The sequence below is a fragment of the Eriocheir sinensis genome, chromosome 27 (assembly GCF_024679095.1).
Source record: "Eriocheir sinensis breed Jianghai 21 chromosome 27, ASM2467909v1, whole genome shotgun sequence".
NCBI classification, from domain to species: domain Eukaryota; kingdom Metazoa; phylum Arthropoda; class Malacostraca; order Decapoda; family Varunidae; genus Eriocheir; species Eriocheir sinensis.
Genome location: NC_066535.1, coordinates 8,798,884 through 8,821,659, shown reverse-complemented (window position 1 = coordinate 8,821,659; position 22,776 = coordinate 8,798,884). Strand labels below are relative to the sequence as shown.

At 42.1% G+C, this 22,776-nt stretch overlaps 1 protein-coding gene across 3 annotated transcripts in view; it reads right to left on the bottom strand.

Annotated features, from left to right (window-relative positions):
* LOC127004082 (uncharacterized) overlaps positions 1-22,776 on the bottom strand; it is a 101,845-nt gene that overhangs the window by 48,307 nt on the left and 30,762 nt on the right. For all 3 annotated transcript variants that reach the window (XM_050871401.1, XM_050871403.1, XM_050871402.1), the window contains 2 exons: positions 21,099-21,338; positions 17,626-17,721 (listed from right to left, as the gene is read on the bottom strand). In XM_050871401.1, coding sequence (XP_050727358.1) covers positions 17,626-17,721; positions 21,099-21,338 — 336 coding nt within the window. The remainder of the gene's footprint in view (positions 1-17,625; positions 17,722-21,098; positions 21,339-22,776) is intronic.

The window sequence follows — 22,776 nt, the reverse complement described above, 5'->3', positions numbered from 1 at the left end:
TTTCATCATCATTATCAGCAAGCATTTCAGTAGCAAAATGATCGTTGCCATAATCATTTTTTTTCTTGTTCTTTGACTTAATACAACTTCTCCTCCTCTTCTTTCTTCTTCTTCTTCTTCTTCTTCCTTTTAATCATTATCATCATTATTATCAGCAGCAGTAAAATTATCGTTACCAACTTACCATAATCATGTGACCTTTATTATTTTACTTATTACATCGCCTCCTCCTCCTCCTCCTCCTCCTCCTCGAAAATTTAAAGGGGGAGGAAGCGATGAACAATTAAATAAGAAAAAAAAGAAAGAAAAAGAAAACGAGAAAAAAAACCTAAGAGGAGGAGGAGGAGGAGGATATTCGGCGACTTATTATTATTATTATTATTATTATTATTATTATTACTATTATCTCAACTAATTTTATTCAAGGGTTTGTTAAATAATTTTCTCTAACAAATAATTTTACTTCACCTCTCTCTCTCTCTCTCTCTCTCTCTCTCTCTCTGACTGACTGACTGACTGACTGACTGACTTCGCTTCTCGATAAATGTTGAATAAGTTTAATTTTAGAACATATCAGTTGAGGACCATCTCTCTCTCTCTCTCTCTCTCTCTCTCTCTCTCTCTCTCTCTCTCTCTCTCTCTCTTGCGTAATGGTGTTTCTTTACTGTGGTTATTTTTGTTTTCTTGTCATTGGGTACGGATGGTTAATTCTCTTGCACGCTTTGTTATTCTTCTTCTCCTCCTCCTCCTCCTCCTCCCTCCTCTTCTTTCTTCGTCTTCTTCGAATTCTTCTCTTTACTCCTTCCTCCACCTCCATATTTTTCAGTCTTCTTACATTCCCTTTTCTATCTCCTTTGTTTCTTCTCCTTCCTCTCCTTCCTTTTCTTTCACGTGTCATTTTTTTCCTTTATCTTCTCCTTCCATCTCCCTCATCCCCCCTCCCCGTCCCCCCTGTTTATCATCTTCCTCCTCCTCCTCCTCCTCCTCCTCCCTCCTCTTCTTTCTTCGTCTTCTTCGAATTCTCTTTACTCTTTCCTCCACCTCCATATTTTTCAGTCTTCTTACATTCCCTTTTCTATCTCTCTTGTTTCTTCTCCTTCCTCTTCCTTTTCTTCCACGTGTCATTTTGCTTTTTTTTCCCCCTTTATCTTCTCCTTCCATCTCCCTCATCCCCCCCCATCGTCCCCCCTGTTTATCTTCCTCCTCCTCCTCCTCCTCCTCCTCCCTCCTCAACTTTCTTCGAATTCTCTTTACTCCTTCCTCCACCTCCATATTTTTCAGTCTTCTTACATTTCCTTTTCTATCTCTCTTGTTTCTTCTCCTTCCTCTTCTTCCTTTTCTCCCACGTGTCATTTTGCTTTTTTTTCCCCCTTTATCTTCTCCTTCATCCCTCCACCACAATTATTATGTTACCCTCCTCCTCCTCCTCCTTCTCCTTCTCCTCCTTCTTCTGCATTGTCATATCCATTCCAAGACAATGACTCAACTCTTTCCGTTAAACTCCTCCTCCTCTTTCATGTCTTCGTCTCCTCCTCCTCCTCCTCCTCCTCCTCTCGCACCCCCCTGTTGTCTCCTCTTTTACTCCTCTCAATTACGAACGTTAGCATTATTATTACAGCAGCAGACATTACTCACTCCCTTACACACTTAACTGCATGGACCTCCCTCCCTCCCTCCTCCCCCCTCTCCCCTTGGCTTCTCAAGTAATAAAATGAGGTTGTTGTCTTTGTCTTATTTCAGCGGTTTAAAGGATGGTTTCGTTTGTTGTTGTTGTTGTTGTTGTTGCTCTTTTTTCTTCTTCTTTATCTTCAGAATAAAATCGTTAGGTACATGATATAATTTTCTTCCTTTATTAAGTGTTATGGCTTTCTTTTCTTTTCTGTGTGTGTGTGTGTGTGTGTGTGTGTGTGTGTGTGTGTGTGTGTGTGTGTGTGTGTGTGTGTGTGTGTGTTTACGAACGCTCTGGCTTGATGGCTACACTATCTATTGCATTTTTTTACATTTTTTTTTCGTTTTCCATGCATATCTTTTTTTTTTTTAGTCCATAACATCTTCCAGTAGCTTTCTGATTCTTTTTCTTATCATATGCACGCTCTTCTGTGGCTGATGAATAGAACTAGATTTTCCCGTTCCTCTTCTTGAGATCGATTTTTTGTCCCTTTTTCTTGTTTACTATTCATAAATTTCGTCTTAGCACCTGTAAGAGGACCGATTTTTTCTCTCTCTTTTACGGTACGCAAATTTTAGGCCTTCGTACCTCAGATTAATTTTTCTTTTCACCCTGTCTCTCTCTCTCTCTCTCTCTCTCTCTCTAGTCTCTTCCCTTCAACTCGATTATTTATTCTGTCCCTTTTTTCTCTCTCTTTTACGGTACACAAATTTTAAGCCTTCGTATCTCAGATTAATTTTCCTTTTCACCTTCTCTCTCTCTCTCTCTCTCTCTCTCTCTCTCTCTCTCTCTCTCTCTCTCTCTCTCTCTCTCTCCGTCAAGTCTCTTCCCTTCAACTCGATTATTTATTCTGTCCCTGGTTTCTCACGCTTTTTTGTCGTATTCTGCACATACCTTTTTATACGAACACATTTTTTCTAGTTTTTCCGTTCTTTTCTTCTGTTTACATGAAGGCTTACGCTGAGTCTCCGCCCCGTATCCTCATTTCCGGCCCTCGCAGCAAACGTTTCCCGAGGCAACAAAGGAGACTATCGGGTTCTCAGGGGCGGTATTCCCAGATGCTTCCACCTCGCACATCAACTATTTTCAAAGGTCAAAATGGAAATTAATCGGGCTTTCATGAGTTTTTTTTCACATTCATGGTACAGAAGAAGAGTTAAACAACCACCAGGGCCATTAAATTACACCTGAAAATATGTACCCGAAACGCCTGCGAAAGCCTTGTCAAATATGTGTAATTGGGCGCCGAAAGGTTTGAGAATACGGGTCCAGGAGTCTTTCAAATTCAAGGTCGACATACTTTCCTTCTCTTTTTCTTTTTGTGCAGAATACGAAAAAAAAAAAAGCGTGAGAAACTAGGATGAGGAACGGGAAAATATAGTTCTATTCATCAGCCACATAAGAGCGTGCATATGATAAGAAAAAGAATCGGAAGGCTGCTGGAAGATGTTATATACTAAAAAAAAAAAAAAAATAAAAAAAAAAAATAAATAAATAAATAAATAAAAAAAGTAAAAAAATGCAATAGTATACCTAGCCATAAGGCCAGAGCGTTCGTAAACACACACACACACACACACAAAAAAAAAAAAAAAAGCCATAACGACAGATTTTTTTTTCTTTTTCTTGCTTACGATCCATAAATTTCGTCTCACCACCTTTAAGAGGACCGATTTTTTCTCTCTTTTACCGTACGCAAAATTTTAAGCCTTCGTACCTCATATTAATTTTCGTTTTCACATTCGATACATAAGTTTCAAAAGTCTTTGTACCATTAAGACTGACTTTTCTCTTTTACGTTTACGGTACAAAAGTAATAATCTTTCTTTCCTCGCTTTTGGCACAAATTTAAAGTCTTTGTACCTCTAAGACGACCGATTTTTTCCTTTCTCGTTTACGTTAGACATGAATTTCGTCTTGTACCATTCAGGAGACTTTTTTTCCTCTTTTCCCTTCACGGTGCATACAGCTCGAGTTTGCACCTTCTAGACGAACATTCTTTTTCATTTTTGTTTACAGTATACATACATTTGAAGATCCCGATAACTATTACGTATATAAACTTTTTTTTTCTTTTCCCTTCACGGTGCATACAGTTCAAGTTTGCACCTTCTAGAGGAACATTTTTGATTTATTTTTGTTTACAGTCCTACACAAATTTGAAGCAGATCCCGATAACTATTACGTAGGCGATGAATGAACTTGAGTGAAACCTTACGCCACTAGTTAACTTGAGCGACCTTGAATGAAACTCTACACCACTAGTTAACACACCCAGAAATGAAGGCTGTTAAAGAAAGGCCAAACTACTAACCCGCTGAGTCAACAACACAAGAGTAAATGGTTTGTCTTGTCATGCCATTAATTTTTTTATGGTATATTGCATTCTCTCTCTCTCTCTCTCTCTCTCTCTCTCTCTCTCTGGTCTCATCTGGTCCGAACCGGCTGCATTGCGGAATATGATGTTTTGCGTCACGTCGGAAGACCCAACCTGATCTCTCTCTCTCTCTCTCTCTCTCTCTCTCTCTCTCTCCAGGAAAAAGATAACATTGTTTGCTTCATGGGATGTCTAGTTATCTGTTAAATCCCCACCCCCTCTCTCTCTCTCTCTCTCTCTCTCTCTCTCTCTCTCTCTCTCTCTCTCTCCAGGAAAAAGATAACATTGTTTGCTTCATGGGATGTCTAGTTATCTGTTAAATCCCCCCCCCCCTCTCTCTCTCTCTCTCTCTCTCTCTCTCTCTCTCTCTCTCTCTCTCTCTCTCTCCAGGAAAAAGATAACATTGGTTGCTTCATGGGATGTCTTGTTATCTGTTAAATTCCCTCTCTCTCTCTCTCTCTCTCTCTCCAGGAAAAAGATAACATTGGTTGTTTCATGGGATGTCTTGTTATCTGTTAAATCCTTCCCTCTCTCTCTATGTCTCTCTCTCTCTCTCTCTCTCTCTCTCTCTCTCTCTCTCTCTCTCCAGGAAAAAGATAACTTTGCTTGCTTTATGGGATGTCTTGTTATCTTTTAAATTCCCCCCCCCCCTCTCTCTCTCTCTCTCTCTCTCTCTCTGAAATAGATAATATTGCTTGCTTAATAGGTTGTCTTTGTTATCTGAAAATTTCTGCCTCTCTCTCTCTCTCTCTCTCTCTCTCTCTCTCTCTCTCTCTCTCTCTCTCTCTCCCCGTCAAGTCTCTTCCCTTCAACTCGATTATTTATTCTGTCCCAACTTCATTCCCTTGACAATGCTCGGGGTCATTTTCTCTCTCTCTCTCTCTCTCTCTCTCTCTCTCTCTCTCAAGGACCACTCAAAATAACATAATCGTAATCTTTCTCCTTTTTCACTTCTCCTCCTCCTCCTCCTCCTCCTCCTCCTTCAGAATAGAATAGAAAAAAATAATCGACAAAACGCTACTCCATAAAAACGAAAACTGAATAAAGAAGAACGTCACCATAACATTAGGCTAAAGAGGCGTCTTGATACTGCTCTCTTGAAGGCGTATAAGTCGTAAGAAGGAAGAATTATAGGCGAAAAAAAAAAAAGGCTGTTGCAGAGTGTACCAGTGAAAGGTGAAAGAATGAGTTAACTCTTGCATTAGGAAGTTGGACAGCACAGGCCAATGAATTAGATGAAAGAATAAAGGTACTGGTTAACTTAAGCATAAGGGAGTTGGACAGCATAGGGCAGTGAAAGAGATGAAAGTATGAAGGTACTGTTTAACTCTTGCATTTGGGAGCTGGATAGCATAGGGCAGTGAAAGAGATGAAAGTATGAAGGTACTGTTTAACTCTTGCATTAGGGAGTTAGATAGCATAGGGCAGAGAAAGAGATGAAAGCATGAAGGTATATACTGATTAACTCTTACATTAGAGAGTTGGACAGCATAGGCCAGTGAGAGATGAAAATATGAAGGTACTACTTAACTCTTGCATTAGGAAGTTGGACAGCATAGGCCATGCTGAATGAGATGAAAGAATAAATGTACTGGTTAACTCATGCATTAGGGAGTTGGACAGCATAGGGCAGTGAAAGAGATTAACGCATGAAGGTACTGGTTAACTCTTGCATAAGGGAGTTGGATAGCAAAGGGCAGTGAAAGAGATTAACGCATGAAGGTACTGGTTAACTCTTGCATAAGGGAGTTGGATAGCAAAGGGCAGTGAAAGAGATTAACACATGAAGGTACTGGTTAACTCTTGCATAAGATAGTTGGACAGCATAGGGCAGTGAAAGAGATTAACGCATGAAGGTACTGGTTAACTCTTGCATAAGGGAGTTGGATAGCAAAGGGCAGTGAAAGAGATTAACACATGAAGGTACTGGTTAACTCTTGCATAAGGGAGTTGGGTAGCAAAGGGTATTGAAAGAGATTATTTAAGAAGTTGGACAGCAGGGCAGTGAGAGAGATGAAAGCATGAAGGTACTGGTTAACTCTTGCATATGGGAGTTGGATAGCAAAGGGCAGTGAAAGAGATGAAAGAATGAAGGTACAACTTAACTCTTGCATTAGGAAGTTGAACAGCATAGGGCAGTGAAAGAGATGAAAGAATGAAAGTACTGGTTAACTCTTGCATAAGGGAGTTGGACAGCATAGGGTAGTGAAAGAGATGAAAGAATGAAAGTACTGGTTAACTCTTGCATAAGGGAGTTGGATAGCAAAGGGCAGTGAAAGAGATGAAAGAATGAAGGTACTGGTTAACTCTTGCATTTGGGAGGTGGACTGCAGAGGGATGAGCGTAAGCAGAAAGTCGTGTGCAGTGAGGCCGCGGGAGGGGTGAATGCGTCATGAAGGTGTTGGTTAACTCTTGCATTAGGGAGTTGGACAGCAGAGGGGTGAGCGTAGGGAGAAAGTCGTGTGTAGTGAGGCCGCGGGAGGAGTAGAAGCCTCGTCATCAAGTTCAGAAGAGCAGTGAGCAAGAAAACTGATAAAAGATAAAGAGTGAAGCAACATTGAGGCGGAATTTCAGAGTTAGAACATTGAACATCATCTCTTCCTCCTCCCTTCTTGTTCTCCATTTCCTCCTTCCCTTTTTCATTTTCCTCTTCATCTTTCTCCCTCTACTCCTGTTCTCCTTCTTCATCCTTTTCCTTCACCACCACCACCACCACCATCACATCCTTCTCCTCCTCTTTTCCTATCCCTTTCCTCACTTTCTTCCTCTTTACATAAAACTCAACTTCTTAACTAACTCCTCAGTAACCTTTTCATCTTTCTTCATCTCCTCCTCTTCCTCCTCCTCTTTACATCAAACTCCACTTCCTAACTATCTGCTTTGTAACCTCCTCCTCCTCCTCCTCTTTACATCAAACTCCACTTCCTAACTATCTGCTTTGTAACCTCCTCCCCCTCCTCTCGACCATCCTTCACTCTGTAACCTCCTTTTCATCTCTCCTACATAAGCTTCTCACCTCTTAAACATCCCTCCCTCTCCTTTACTGTCCAACCCTTTGTAACCTCTCTCTCTCTCTCTCTCTCTCTCTCTCTTCATTCTTTCTTTGTAACCTCATTCTCCTTCATTTCCATCCTTCTCCTCTTAATTTTCCTTGTCTATAACCTCCTTATCTTACCTTCTCTCTCTCTCTCTCTCTCTCTCTCTCTCTCTCTCTCTCAGGTAAGTACTCGTGCACCAAGCCTTACCTGCCACTCTCGGTACACCTGAACTCAAGTCGGGTCGATGTGAACATCCCTCCCTTCCCTCCCTGCCTGCCTTGCCTCTCGCTCCCTCCCTCCATTGCACCACCGTCCTCCTCCTCTCCTTCTTGTCTCCCTTCTTACTCATCTATCCCTCACCTCCTCCCTCTTCCCTCCTTGCCTGGTTCCTCTTGCTCCTCTTTTTTGCATCTTTCCCTCCCTCTTCCGACCATCTCTTATTCCTCTTCAAGAAGAGGTTAGATAAAGCCATGGATGGTGAGGTAAGGTGGGGTTAAGTGTACAGGAACTGCCTTGTATAGGCCAACCGGCCTCTTGCAGACTCCTTACGTTCTTATGTTCTTATGTTCCTCTCGTTATCTCTCTTCTTCAAGCCCCTGCTTCTCTCCTTCTCCTTCCTTCCTCTTATTTTTTTTCTTTCTTTTGCATCACCTCCTTCCTCTTCTGTTCCTCCATTCTTCCTTCTCTCTCCTTCCTACCTGCTCCCGCTTTTCCCCCTCCTCTTCCTGACATTCTCCGGCAATCCTTCCCTTGCACTTCTCTCTCCTCCGCTCCGCCTTCTACTCTTCCTTCTCTTTCCTTCGCTGACATCCTTCCTCTCCTCCTCCTTCTCGTTCCTCCTTACCTCATCCCCGCCTCCAATTGCCATACCTTCCTTTCTGCTCTCCTCACACTAATCCCTACCTCCCCCCCCCCCACTCTCTCTCTCTCTCTCTCTCTCTCTCTCCCCCCTGACTCAGAGCAATCAAACAACGATTTAAATGAGTCTTAGGTTACTTGTTCTCCCCCTCCTTCTTCTCCTCCTCGTCATCATCATTGCGAACGCCCTTCTCATCTCTCCCATTATAATTTCGAGAACTACAATGCTACATGCTCTCTCTCTCTCTCTCTCTCTCTCTCTCTCAACGATAAGCTATTTCAATGTGCTTATCAAAATAAAATAAAAAAGGGATTGAAGGCCGCCCGCCCTCCTCCGCCTCGGCTTGTTAGATAAGGCCATCATAACTCGGCTAGTTACAGGAAAAGCACAAAAATCGATATTCTCAGACGCTTCCGCCTCTCACATCAGCTATATCCACAGGCCGAAAAAGGAGATCAGTCGGGTTATCATGAGTGTTGTTTTGAATTCATGGTACAGAAGAAGGGTCAGACCACCGATGCCAGATTGTCGTACCCAGCCGCTTATACTTCCCGACTTCCTGCCCCAAAATTGTCTTCTGGGCCCCAATAACGAGACTCGCTTATAGTTATCGTTAAAAAAGTTAAATCCTGATGTCTCTTGGCAATAGTCAGGCGTCAGAAACCGATGATACTATGCTCTGAGTACGATAACCTGGCAACGGTGGGTCAGACTACCACCGGGGCCATCAAACAACCACTGGAAATGCCCATGACTCCTACGAAAGCCTTGTCAAATAAGTGTACTTGGGCGCCGCTTTGTTTGAAAATAATGAGAGAGAGAGAGAGAGAGAGAGAGAGAGAGAGAGAGAGAGAGAGAGAGAGAATGGTTCACTACTGCGTAGAAAGTCTCCCCAAAACAGAGAGAGAGAGAGAGAGGTGCAGACGGACATCCAGGTAAACACGAACTGCATTAATTCCCGAGTTAGTCTCTCTCTCTCTCTCTCTCTCTCTCTCTCTCTCTCTCTCTCTCTCTCTCTCTCTCTCTCTCTCTTTTTTTATGTTATGGGCAGACTTTATAACAAGAACTGAACTCTCTCTCTCTCTCTCTCTCTCTCTCTCTCTCTCTCTCTCTCTCTCTCTCTCTTTTTTTCTGTTAGGGGCAGACTTTATACGCAGTACTGAACTCTCTCTCTCTCTCTCTCTCTCTCTCTCTCTCTCTCTCTCTCTCTCTCTCTCAATATATATATTCTCATACTCTATCCTCCTTTTTAAGTTTTCCCCGACTTACATCACCCCCGTAAAGTGGTAAAGGAGAGTTCGCTAGGAGTAAGGTCTGGCGCGCTGATACTGCCGGTTCTGATGTAAAGGGAATGACCAGGGAAGGGAGGCTTGCAATATGGACCTGCCTGGATATGAGACGGGAGAAGTAAAGGGCGTAGAGGGGAGTATCAAGACACCTCTCCATCCGAAATTGACCTCTCTTCTTACTTTCTTTTATTGGGCTAGTGCTGTTGGTTTTTATTTATCTATTTTTTACCCTTGAGCTGCTTCCTTTACCCCCCGACTGTCTACTCTAGTGATTAAAAGATATGCTGACTGACTGACTGACTGACCAAATGATGAACGAAAAATATAAATTACTGACTAACTGATTGATCCCCCCCCCAAAAAAAATGGACTGGGTTCCTTTTGCTGTTATTATGAAGTGCCTTTGGGCCATACTCTCAAACACCTCGGGGCTTATATACTCATATTAGATAGTTTTCGCAGAGGTTGAGTACATTTCCATGGGCATTTTCATGAGCCTAGTGGTAGATTGGCAAGGCTTCTGTATCATAAATGTGAAAGAAAAACTCCTGAGAAGCCGATTCATCTCATTATTGGACGACTTCGGAAATAGTTGATTCAGAGGCAAAAGTGACTGAGAATACCGACTTTTTTTTTCTTTGGCGCCTTGATTATAATTATCCTCGGAATATGGAATCACTTTCTACGAGGGACAATAATTATTGACCCTCAACCGCAAGGCTATTCACATACATCTTGCCAGGATCATATGCTAGTGTCTACTGTATTGCTGTTGATGAGTGAATGTTAGCCATCTCGTACTCCTGACTAAATAGCTAGAAATAAAGCTACGAAAGGAACAAAGAAGAATGGAGAGATGAAAGCTGTGTGTGACATGGAGACAGGAAGCATCATGAATAGTGAACAAAGGTTAAAGACATTCCAACCACGATCAGAATATGAAATGAACTTGAGAAGGTCGTGTCATGTCGAGACTTGAAAAATGATGAACAAGCAAAGTAACAGAGTGGCATCCTAGAAACTACTGAAGTCAAACAAAGGTCAGACAGGACCAGGTGGAGAGATTAAAAAAATAGAGCATTTACCGCAACAGGATTGGAGCACACTAACACCAAAGAGAGAGATAGAGAACGTTGGGAAAGACCTTTAACCATGCAGTGGACTAGCTAGAACTGAAAATGAAGATAATGATGATGATGATGATGACGTTGAAGTATTATATAGTGCAAAGTTTACCGGAACAGGATGGAGCACACTAACACCAGACAGAGAGATAGGGAACGCTGGGAAAGACCTTTAACCATGCAGTGGACTAGCTAGAACTGAAAATGAAGATAATGATGATGATGATGATGATGATGACGTTGAAGTATTATATAGTGCAAAGTTTACCGGAACAGGATGGAGTACACTAACACCAGACAGAGAGATAGGGAACGCTGGGAAAGACCTTTAACCATGCAGTGGACTAGCTAGAACTGAAAATGAAGATAATGATGATGATGATGATGATGACGTTGAAGTATTGTATAGTGCAAAGTTTACCGGAACAGGATGGAGTACACTAACACCAGACAGAGAGATAGGGAACGCTGGGAAAGACTTTTAACCATGCAGTGGGCTAGCTAGAATTGAAGCTGAAGATAATGATGATGATGACGTTTAAGTATTATATAGTGAAGAGTTTACCGGAACAGGATGGAACACACTAACATTAGAGAGAGAACGTTGGGAAAGACCTTTAACCATGCGGTGGACTAGCTAGAACTGAAAATGAAGATAATGATGATGATGACGTTGAAGTATTATATAGTGCAAAGTTTACCGGAACAGGATGGAGCACACTAACACCAGACAGAGAGATAGGGAACGCTGGGAAAGACTTTTAACCATGCAGTGGACTAGCTAGAACTGAAAATGAAGATAATGATGATGATGATGATGACGTTGAAGTATTATATAGTGCAAAGTTTACCGGAACAGGATGGAGCACACTAACATTAGAGAGAGAACGCTGGGAAAGACCTTTAACCATGCAGTGGACTAGCTAGAACTGAAAATGAAGATAATGATGATGATGACGTTGAAGTATTATATAGTGCAAAGTTTACCGGAACAGGATGGAGCATACTAACACCAGACAGAGAGATAGGGAACGCTGGGAAAGACCTTTAACCATGCAGTGGACTAGCTAGAACTGAAAATGAAGATAATGATGATGATGACGTTGAAGGGTTATATAGAGTAGGGTTTACCGGAACAGGAGGGAGTACACTAACATCAGACAGGGCGAGGTGGAGAACGTTGAGAAAGACCTTAAAATGCATTGGACTAGCTAGAACTGACGATGAAGATAATGACGACGATGATGATGACGTTGAAGTATTACATAGTGAAGAGTTTACCGGAACAGGATGGAGTACACTAACATCAGACAGACACAGAGATGGAGACCGTTGGGAGAGCCTATAACCATGCAGAGGGCTAGTCATGGCTGATGATGATAATGATGATGACACAGAAAAGTTTTATATTTAGTGAAGCATTTACCTAACATCAGACACAGAGATGAAAGTGCTGGGAAAGTCATGCGGTGGACTAACTACAACTGAATATGATGATGATGATGATGACACTGAAAAGTTTTATATTTAGTGAAGCATTTACCTAACATCAGACACAGAGATGAAAGTCTTAAGTCATCCAGTGGACTAGCTACAACTGAATATGATGATGATGATGATGATGACACGGAAAAGTTTTATATTTAGTGAAGCATTTACCTAACATCAGACACAGAGATGAGAGTGCTGGGAAAGTCTTAAGTCATGCAGTGGACTAGCTAGAACTGAAGATGATGATGATGATGACGCAGAAGGCTTATAAATATATAGTGTAGCCAGAAGGTGAGTGTCAGTTAGCTTATGTTGTGCAAGAGCCCCTCCTTCTTCTATATGCTTTAAGTGTAGCCATGTAGCAGTGTAGCCAGTTTAGCGGCGTACCTATGCATGTTTGAGGCCGTGAAGCAGTGTAGCGGGCTGTATAGGATGGTAGTGCGTGGTGATGTATGCATGTATTCGAGTATGTGAATATATGTTGTTTTATTAATGTGTGTGTGTGTGTGTGTGTGTGTGTGTGTGTGTGTGTGTGTGTGTGTGTTTAGGGCAGTTTTGCAGGACATCATTGTTGTTTTAGTTAGTTAGTGTGCTTGTTGTTAAGTGTGTTGGCGGTTAGTATTCAATGGTCATTCAGAAGAAGAGGAAGAGAAAGAGGAGGAGGAGGAGGAGGAGGACCAGAAGAAGGAAGAGGAGGAGGAGGCAGTGTTCTAGTTTTAAGCGACCTACCATTACGCTGGTCACATTCTCTCTCTCTCTCTCTCTCTCTCTCTCTCTCTCTCTCTCTCTCTCTCTCTCTCTCTCTCTCTCACACTGGTGTAAACACACATACCAGCCAATACACACACACTAGCCATGTAAGTACAAACACACACACACACACACACACACACACACACACACACACACACACATTGTTAGCAGTGTGACAAGAAACGGATAAGGACTCCTCTCCCCATCCCCTCCCTCCTTCCTTTCACCCCCCCCTCCTTCTTCCCTCCACGTTATTTCCTCTCCTCTTTATCGTCCTCCTTGTGTTCTACCCATGCTCTCTCTCTCTCTCTCTCTCTCTCTCTCTCTCTCTCTCTCTCTCTCTCTCTCTCTCTCAGCGTCTGCCCCCATGAATTTATATTTGCATCTACTGCTTCAAATTTTCGTTATGAGGTAAAATTCAACAAGGAATATCTCTCTCTCTCTCTCTCTCTCTCTCTCTCTCTCTCTCTCTCTCTCTCTCTCTCTCTCTCTCTCTCTCTCTCCTACCTTGGTGCTGTGTAAATGTTTGCGCACACCCATCAACGTGCTTATTTCCTCCTCCTCTCTCACACACACACACACACACAATAACGCGTACACACCTTTCGTAATCCAGCATGTACGTACGCTCTTTCTTCGCTTTCCTTCTTCCTTTGTGTAAAATAATGTAATGTAAGGCTTCTCTCTCTCTCTCTCTCTCTCTCTCTCTCTCTCTCTCTCTCTCTCTCTCTCTCTCTCTCTCTCTCTCTCTCACTCAGCTCGGTACATGTGTCCTTGCCTTGCCACCCGACTTTATAACCTCCCCCTCCTCCTCCTCCTCCTCCTCCTCCTCCCCCTCCTCCTCCTCCTCCTCTCCTCTCCTCCTCCTCCTTGCTTCTTCACTCTACCGAATATAAATCACATTTCGTTATTTTCTCCTTCATCACCACCTCTCTCTCTCTCTCTCTCTCTCTCTCTCTCTCTCTCTCTCTCTCTCTCTCTCTCTCTCTCTTAGGTTAGATAAGGGATTTTCTTCTCTCCACTTTCTTTCCTTTCTCTCATTCGTCCCTCACTTCCCTCCTCACACCTTCCTTTCTTCATCCTTTCTCTCCCTCTCTCCTCTTCCTCTCTATTGCCTCTCCACCATCCCTGCTCTTACTTCTCTTCACTCCTCCCTCTACCCTATCTTCTCCCTTCCACTTTCCCCTCTTTTTTTCTGTCATTTCCTCAACTCCTTTAATTCTTTTCTCCATCATTATTTTTTCATTAAGTAACTCCCTTTCCTCTGTTTCCACCCCCCTTTTCCTTCTCCTGTTAACGTTTCTTCTCTCCGTTCTTCCTAAACGCTCCATTTTTCTTCTCTGTTTCCTGTTAATTTTCCTTCTCTCCTTTCCTCTGTTTCTCCCCCCCCCCTTCCTTCCTCCTTCCTTCTTTCCTTCTCTCTATTCTCCCTCCGTCAACTTTCCTTCGCTCCATTCTTCCTTTAATCCCTCCTTCTTCCCTCTTTCCTGTGAACTAATTTTTTTCTCCTCCTTCCCGGTTTCCTTCTTTTAATTCTCTCGCCTCTCAACTGTCCTTCTCTTCATTCTTCCTCTAATCCCTTCTTCTTCCATCTTTCCAGTTAACTTTCCTTCTCCACTTTCCTCCGTTTCCATCCTCCCTCCTCTTTCCTCCTTCCTTCTTTCCTTCTCTCTGTTCTCCCCTCTGTCAACTGTCCTTCTCTCCATTCTTCCTCTAATCCCTCCTTCTTCTCTCTTTCCAGTTAACTTTCCTTCTCCTCTCACCTCCTTTCATTATCTCTCCTGTCAAGTATCATTCTCTCCATTCTTCCTCCTTCCCTCCATCCTTCCTCTAGCCCTCCTATTTACTTTCTATCATTTTCCCTCGTCAGCTCTCCTACCCCCCATTCTTCTCTAACCCTTCTTCTTATCCCTCTCCTTCTCTATTCTCCCTCTTCCCCCCTTCCCTCCACTTCACAAGTTTTCCCACCTCTCCACCCCTTTCAGTTTTTTTCCCTCTTCTCTCCACTTCTCTCCCCATCCCTCCCTCCTCTACAACTCATCACCAGCATGTAAACACACACACACACACACGTTAAGTTAGACAGGTTTAGGAGGCCAAGGACTGAAAAACACACACACACACACACACACACACACACACACACACACACACACTATGAAAAGAACTCCTGGGTGTTTGTCTTTCTTGCTTAGGTACTTTTTGTTAATTAAAGGTTTTGGTGAAGTACACTGTAAAAAAAATGAGCTGAATAATAATAATAATAATAATAATGATAATAATAAGTGTCGGCAAGGCAAATGAACTACCAACGCAAGAGTGGCAGCCCAGGTATTGCACAAGTTAATGCAGGCAGCGAACAAGCAGGCGGAGAGATGGAAATAGAACATGTGCCGGAGCAGTCAGTAGCGGGCTTTTTTTTTAATTGTTTTCTTTTCTTTTCTTTTTTTTACGCCCTTGCACTGTCTCCTCTGCTGAAAAAAAGCTACACTAACATCAGACGGAGAGACGAGGTGGACGACGCTGGGAAAGGCTTTTGTTCTTTTTATTATCTTTCCGTTCATCATCACCAAAATTCACCATCAGCCTATGCTATTAACTCCCTGAATGCGGATTTCCTAGTCAGACCTCACCAAGCTACTGGAATGGAGCAAAAAGTGGCTGTTACAATTCAATGAAGAAAAATGTAAAGTCCTGCACCATGGGAGGGGATATCCAGCACACCAATACCACATGGGAAACACTCCACTATCCACCACAGAGGCAGAGAAAGACCTGGGACTATATGTTACCAGGCTACTAGGGAAGGCCAAATCCGTGCCAATCGCAGCGGACGGGTTAAAAAAAATAGCATAGGCTGAGGGTGAATTTTGGTGATGATGATGAATGGAAAAATACTAAAAAGGTAAGGTTGGAAAAAACTCAATTCCTGTAGCGAGAAACTTGTGACAATGAAAGTCGATGAAATACAAAGTGTTGGATAATAAAATAAAAATAAAATAGGAGGAAAAAAAGGCGGACTATTTGAGGTAGGTAAAGGTAGGAGTATAGAGGGACGTGTTGGGTAATAAAATAGAAATAAAAAAGGAGGAAAAAAAGGCGGACTATTTGAGGCAGGTAAAGGTAGGTGAAGAGAGGGACTGGCAAGTGGTTTGTAGACGTGACTCAATAAAATACAGGGTAAAAAAATAAATGATAAAATTATGCTAGTCGTTTTTTCCTTGTGATATATAGCAGATATTTTTACTTATATACTTATCGTTTTATTTATGTTATGCTTTTAATAGCGTTTTTTTAGAATTTTTACTTATGTGCTCCTCACATTTTATTCGTTTTTTTTTTATTTCTTAATTGTTTTATTTTTGTTGTGTTTTTTTAAGATATTTATTAATCTACCCCTCTGTCTCACCATTTCTATAATCTATACTCTCGTCCTTTTTCTCCTTCTCTCTCATTGCTTTCACTTTCATCTTTTTCTCGGCGTCTCAGATGTTTGGGGGCTGCTGAACATGCACTCTTATTACCTCCATGCACCTTATAATGCCCGCACTTTCTATTTGCTTTATCTCTTATAATAATAAAAATAATATGAGGGCAATAAGGCACACCTCTCTCTCTATCAAGGCAAGTTGATTTTAATTGGACCACCAGGAACTTTAAGGGGAAAATAAAGTGTTGGGCGTGTCTCCAAGGCGGTGACGGAGTATAGCCGCTCAGACACCTGCCGAGCCTGACGTAAGCCACTCCCGGGGAGGTACCGGTATATACGAGGGGGGTCGAGGGGGTGCTGCAAGCCTATCTAAGACTCCCATGTCCTCACTCTGGGTCTCCTCTTTCTCTCAATTATTCCCAAAGAGCAGTTCAGCAGGCTCTCTAAGGCTATGTCTTCCTTCGTCTGTATTTCCTCCTTCCCTCGACTTGAAGGCTCTCGAGAGGGGAGTATCAAAACGCCTCACTAACAATTTAATACTCTTACGTTTTTCTTTGTGGAGACAGAGCTTAGCGGGCTTTTTTGTGTCACGGAGCTGCTTCCTTTACTGTAAATAATAATAATAATAATAATAATAATAATAATAATAATGAAAACAAAGGCCAGCTGGCTTCACTCCAGACTTTTAATTAAGAACGGAACAGATGAGGCGACGGTCGAATGATAGTGAATTGGTTCCTTGTTGGAGTTCGTTTCTGTCACCCGCCATCACGAAGGTTTGTACAGGAGCAGAGGAGCCTGTGTGAACGTGTATAATACCATGCAGTGGGGGTCATATTAAAGAGGATGTGTCTGTATAATGCCACAGGTCACAGACTAACACGTGACTCGACGAGTAAACAAACACGTGGTGACTGCGATACAAGCGAGTTTGTATGTCATGGTCGTTGGATTAGCATATACCAACAGTTATGTAGCTAGTAGAACTTTTTAATTAATTTTTTGGGATGGAATTAGCTAAAAGTGCTGGATTTTCACAACGTCGACATATTGTAGAAACTCGTGAAAAGTGATATAAAAAAAAAAAATCAATAAAACTAACTAATCACCCCTTGAAAAACGGGTAAAAAAAGACACGTCATCAGCAAATCATTGTTAATAAAAGACTACAGCGATGTTTAATAAATCAGGCGAATGTTTATTGGTGTTAGTATGAGTAGTAGCAATTAGTTTTTGGTCGTGTTGTTGTTTTCCAATTTATATCACTGTGTTCATGGTAAGGCTCGTGTAGGAACAGAAGCAACACAAAAAAGAAAACGGGAAAGTTTCGTTTAGTCGGCGCAACATCTGTGGTCATATGCCGGAGAGGGACAGAAGGGGAAGGAATTATAGAATGGAACAGATCCCAGGAGACGGGACACAACCCCCAATTAATACCTGGCATCCATTCACTGCTGGGTGGACAGGGGCGTAGGGTATCGCCGTATCGGAAAAGCCGCCCAAATTTTTCCACTCCGTCCGGGATAAGAAAACGGGAAAATCAACACATACTAGAAAATGGGACAAGTCGAGACAAACTGCAAATCAACACTCACCTCGGCCCAGAAGCAGACGATGAGGGAGCCGCCGCTGAGGATGATGGGGTAGAAGGCGCTGACGAAGGAGGGCGCCAACTTGAGGTCAGCGTTAGCCTGGAGGGAGAAAATGGACGCCTCAGACAGTTCCTATGACCATCACACTTACAATTGTTACTACTCCCGCGACCCTGACTACTAGCATTGCCAACCTGAGATCACTATTTTTTACAATGAAACAGCTAAAAAAAAAAAAAAAAAAAAAAAAAAAGCCCAGCGCTGCTCCAGTAAAATGAGAATCCAGTAGAATGAGAGGCCTGAGGAGAGAGAAAAATGTACCGATATTTGACCCCTCCCACCACCACCACCAACAACAACAACAATAACACAATCACCACCAACAACAACAACACTAAAACGACTACTATTCCCATGACCTCTACTACTATTACCATTACCGACCTGCCATCACTATTAGCCTGAGAAGAAAGGAAAATGCATTGATGGTAATATTTGACCCCTCCCACCACCACCAATAACAACAACACCACCATCACCACCACCACGAACACCAACACCACTAACGACTGCAATCAACATGACCACAAACGCCATCACCAACACCAAAAACACATATATAGGAAGAAAACCCATAGAGTATAATATAGAGTAAGCCAAGACGGTCATCATCATCGTCAGCAGCAGCCATTCTTAGTCCAATGCAAGATAATGGCCTTTCCCAACGTTTTCCACCTCTCGACTGATGATAGTGTACTCCATCCAGCTCCGCCATATGCTCTTACTTCATCTCCCCATCTCCTTTTTTTTTAATATGGCCTCCTGTTTGCCCTGACTCCTACTTTGCTACTCTTTTAATTTGTCTGTCTATCTGTTGTCAGTTTTACGCATGGTGAGACCTGCCGAGGACCATTTCTTATTCTTGTCATTATGATATCTTTGTTTTTTTGTGTTCACTATGATGCTCGTTTCTTGTTTCTCCATGTTATGCCCAACACTTCTCGTTTCATTCCTTTTGTGCGCTTCTCAGCTTTCTTTTTTTTTTTTGTGTGTGTTAGGCGCCAAGTTTCTGAACCGTGTGTTAGGACTGGTAGAATACTCTGATTTTTATAACCTTTATCTTCACGGAGGGGCCGGTTGCTATTCATATTAGTTTGTTTACCAAAAGCGCTCCATCCATTAGCCATTGTCTTTGATTTGTTTTGTGGAATGAGTTTGAAATAATTGTTTGTCGCAGATATTATGTATGTATTTCTTTATCATCTCAAATGTTTCGTTCCCGATCATTATATTTGTCCAGCCAATCGATTATTAAACAGTACTTTTTCTTCTCCAGACCTACTTTCAGACTCCCTTTAAATTCCTACCACTGGAATGAATAAGTAAAGCAGAACTGAGTGACAACAGCAATCTAAATTTCTCGGAATCAGCTCGTAAGACTGTCATCTGCGAATATAGGGTTGTTAATCTATTTCACCGTTAATCTCAATTCTTAAGTTATCTCACCTCAGTTTAATACTTCTGAGCAAGTAGTGAGTAATTTCAGAGACAACCATTTAAAGCCTACTAAGCTAATGAACTGGGAACATGACAAAATATGAACACTAATCTAACAAGGACCTACCAATTAAAACAAATCAATGATCACTGCAAAACAACACTGACTGACTGGCCTATGAACTGGCAAGGCCGGGGCTTCGTCACACCCTCGTAAACAACCGTACACGTAAGGCCGCTAAGCACTGGAGGCTGTGGTCCATATTCTTAAACGTATCGGCTCCCATTACGACTACTTTCCAAGATCACAGAGAAGATATACGGATTTTCATAAGTGGTTTTCCCTTTCAAGGTGCAGAAGTCGTGTAAAACTAGCATCACAAAACAACACATGAAAAGCCCAGCAACTACAACGATAGGGTAAGAATACGGGCTTGTGTTACGCGGCGAGGGCTTCAAGAGAGACTGATAATATAATTACTCGAGAGCCTTCCCAGATAACCCTTCCTTCCCACGTTAGAGGAAATCACCGCAGAAATAGAAATCTGAGTCGTAGTAAGATTAGATCAGAATGTATGAGTGAATGAGTGAATAAAAGTGGATCAAGCGACAACCACAAAACAACAAATACCTAGACAACAAGTGAATCAAAGTGGATCAAATGACAACCACAAAACAACAAATTCCAAGACAACAAGTGAATAAAAGTGGATCAAACGACAACCACAAAACAAATTCCAAGACAACAAGTGAATAAAAGTGGATCAAACGACAACCACAAAACAACAAATTCCAAGACAACAAGTGAATAAAAGTGGATCAAACGACAACCACAAAACAACAAATTCCAAGACAACAAGTGAATAAAAGTGAATCAAACGACAACCACAAAACAACAAATACCAAGACAACAAGTGAATAAAAGTGAATCAAACGACAACCACAAAACAACAAATACCAAGACAACAAGTGAATCAAAGTGAATCAAATGACAACCACAAAACAACAAATACCAAGACAACAAGTGAATAAAAGTGCATCAAACGACAACCACAAAACAACAAATACCAAGACAACAAGTGAATAAAAGTGGATCAAACGACAACCACAAAACAACAAATACCAAGACAACAAGTGAATAAAAGTGGATCAAACGACAACCACAAAACAACAAATACCAAGACAACAAGTGAATAAAAGTGGATCAAATGACAACCACAAAACAACAAATACCAAGACAACAAGTGAATAAAAGTGGATCAAACGACAACCACAAAACAACAAATACCAAGACAACAAGTGAATAAAAGTGGATCAAACGACAACCACAAAACAACAACTACCATCACAACAACCACTGAACTCCGAAAAAAAACGGGAATCTGGGGCACAGCAAGATTATACCAGAATGGATCGATGAATGAATGAATAAAACAGACCTAGACGACATCCACAAAACACCCTTTACCATGACAACAAATTCCTACCACTGGAATGAATAAGTAAAGCAGAACTGAGTGACAACAGCAATCCACTTGTATCACCACAACAAACCACCACAACTGAAATGAATAAATAAACAAAGCTTTCTGGCAACCACAAAACACCCTTCACCATCACAACAAAACGATACAGCAATGTCTTTCGTCATCAGTGCCAAGGATTACCAACCAAACCAGCACCACCATAAACCCCAATATGAATGACCCACACAAACAAAACTGCCACACACATCCAACATCAATCAACCCAACCAAAACAGTCAGACATACAACCAACATCAACCTGACCAAAACAACACACATCAAACAAACAAAAACAGAACACACAAGCAAACGAAAACAAAACAGTATGCCCTCCTCCCTCCACACACACACACACACACACACACACACACACAACACCAACCCCACCCCACCCCATCACACACACATTCCCCCTCCCCCCTCATCCCCACCCACACTGCTACCAACACTCACGGGCGAGGAGAAGTAGGCCCCGCGGAGGGTGGCGGCGACGAAGGTGATGACGTAAAGCATCTTCTGTGTGGTGACGCGACACGCACGCCGGAGGGAGGGAGCCTTCTGCCGCATATACTCTGCGCGCACGCACACCACCAGCTGCGCCAGGCTCACGGCGGCGATCAGGTAGAACACGGTGGCGAAGCTAATGAAGTACGCCAGGTTGGGTTCCCGGCACGTGTCCCCTTCATACTGGACCTGACGGAGGGGAAGGAAAGAGAACAGTAGTGGTGTGGTTTTGGCTTTTCATTTGTTGCGTTTAAGGTAGGTTGGGTAAAAGGTCAATTGGCTGGGTTGGTGTACGAGTATATCAGGTTATGTTCGGTGAGGTTAAGCTGGGTAATGCTAAGCTAGTTTGTTATATTAGGTTTGGTTTCTGTTGGGTTTGGCTTAGTGTAGGTCAGGCTGGATTTGGCTAGATATGGTTTGGTAGCAGAGACGGGCCAAATTTGTGGCTTTACCGTGTAGCAGCGACAGGCCAAATTTGTGCCATGATATAACCCCCCAAAATAGATGATACATAATCTGATCACAAATGCTTTGATATATATTATGAAATGGTTTGTGTGAGGGGTGATTTTTTCTCATTTTTCTCGCTTGAAGGGAGCATTAAGAAACATGATCCTCGCTGTTACCGGGTTAGACTGGGAGTAGAAACAAGAGGAGGAGCAAGAAGAATAGGAGGAGGAGGAAGAGGAGGAAGAAAAGGAAAATAAGAGGAGGAAGAAAAGGAAAATAAGAGGAAGAAGAAAAGGAAAAGGAGAGGGAGGAGTAGAAGTTTGGAGAAGGAGTAGGCGAAATATGCAAAGATGAGGGAGTGAAGGGGGAGCACATCGAAGCAAAGAGGACAGGAGAGGAGGATATAAAATAAATAAGAGTAAAATTAGATGTTATAACTTTTAACATATGACGAACCGATAAGTGCACCATCTTTTCGTACCTGCATCGCCCTCATTACCTCCTACTCATTATCGTACATATGGTTATCAGGACACCTCTCCTCCCGAAACTGACCTCTCTTTCGGCCACCTCTTTTGACTCTTTTTTTTTTTATAGGAGCATCGAGTAGCGGGCTTTTTTTTATTATTGTTTCCTTTTTTTTGTGCCCTTGAGCTGTCTCCTTTGTTGTAAAAAAAAAAAAAAGCTCCACTAGATTACGTGAGCCTCAGCGCCTTTCATTTCAATTCATGCACTTTATTTCATCTATTAATCTATCGTATCTATAGTATCTACCTATATTCATCTATTTGTCTATCTAACTATCATTTCAGCAATGTATTAATTAGTATATCTACCAATATGTTTAAATTTATTATCTATGTTTCTATGTATGAGAGAGAGAGAGAGAGAGAGAGAGAGAGAGAGAGAGAGAGAGAGAGAGAGAGAGATTAATTCACAGACACTAAAACTGATGATAAAAACTTTCCCCCTTCCTGACATGTTGCAGCGAACGGAAGAACGTGACCTACATTTTTACAACGAGGATAATAATTAGAATGAGCGCCGCGGTGGAGGCTTTTCATTCACTAAGCAAACCTATCAGGACACCTCTCCTCCCGAAATTGACCTCTTTCGGCCACCTCTTTTGATTCTTTTTTTTTTAGGAGCAGCGAGTAGCGGGCTTTTTTTTATTTAT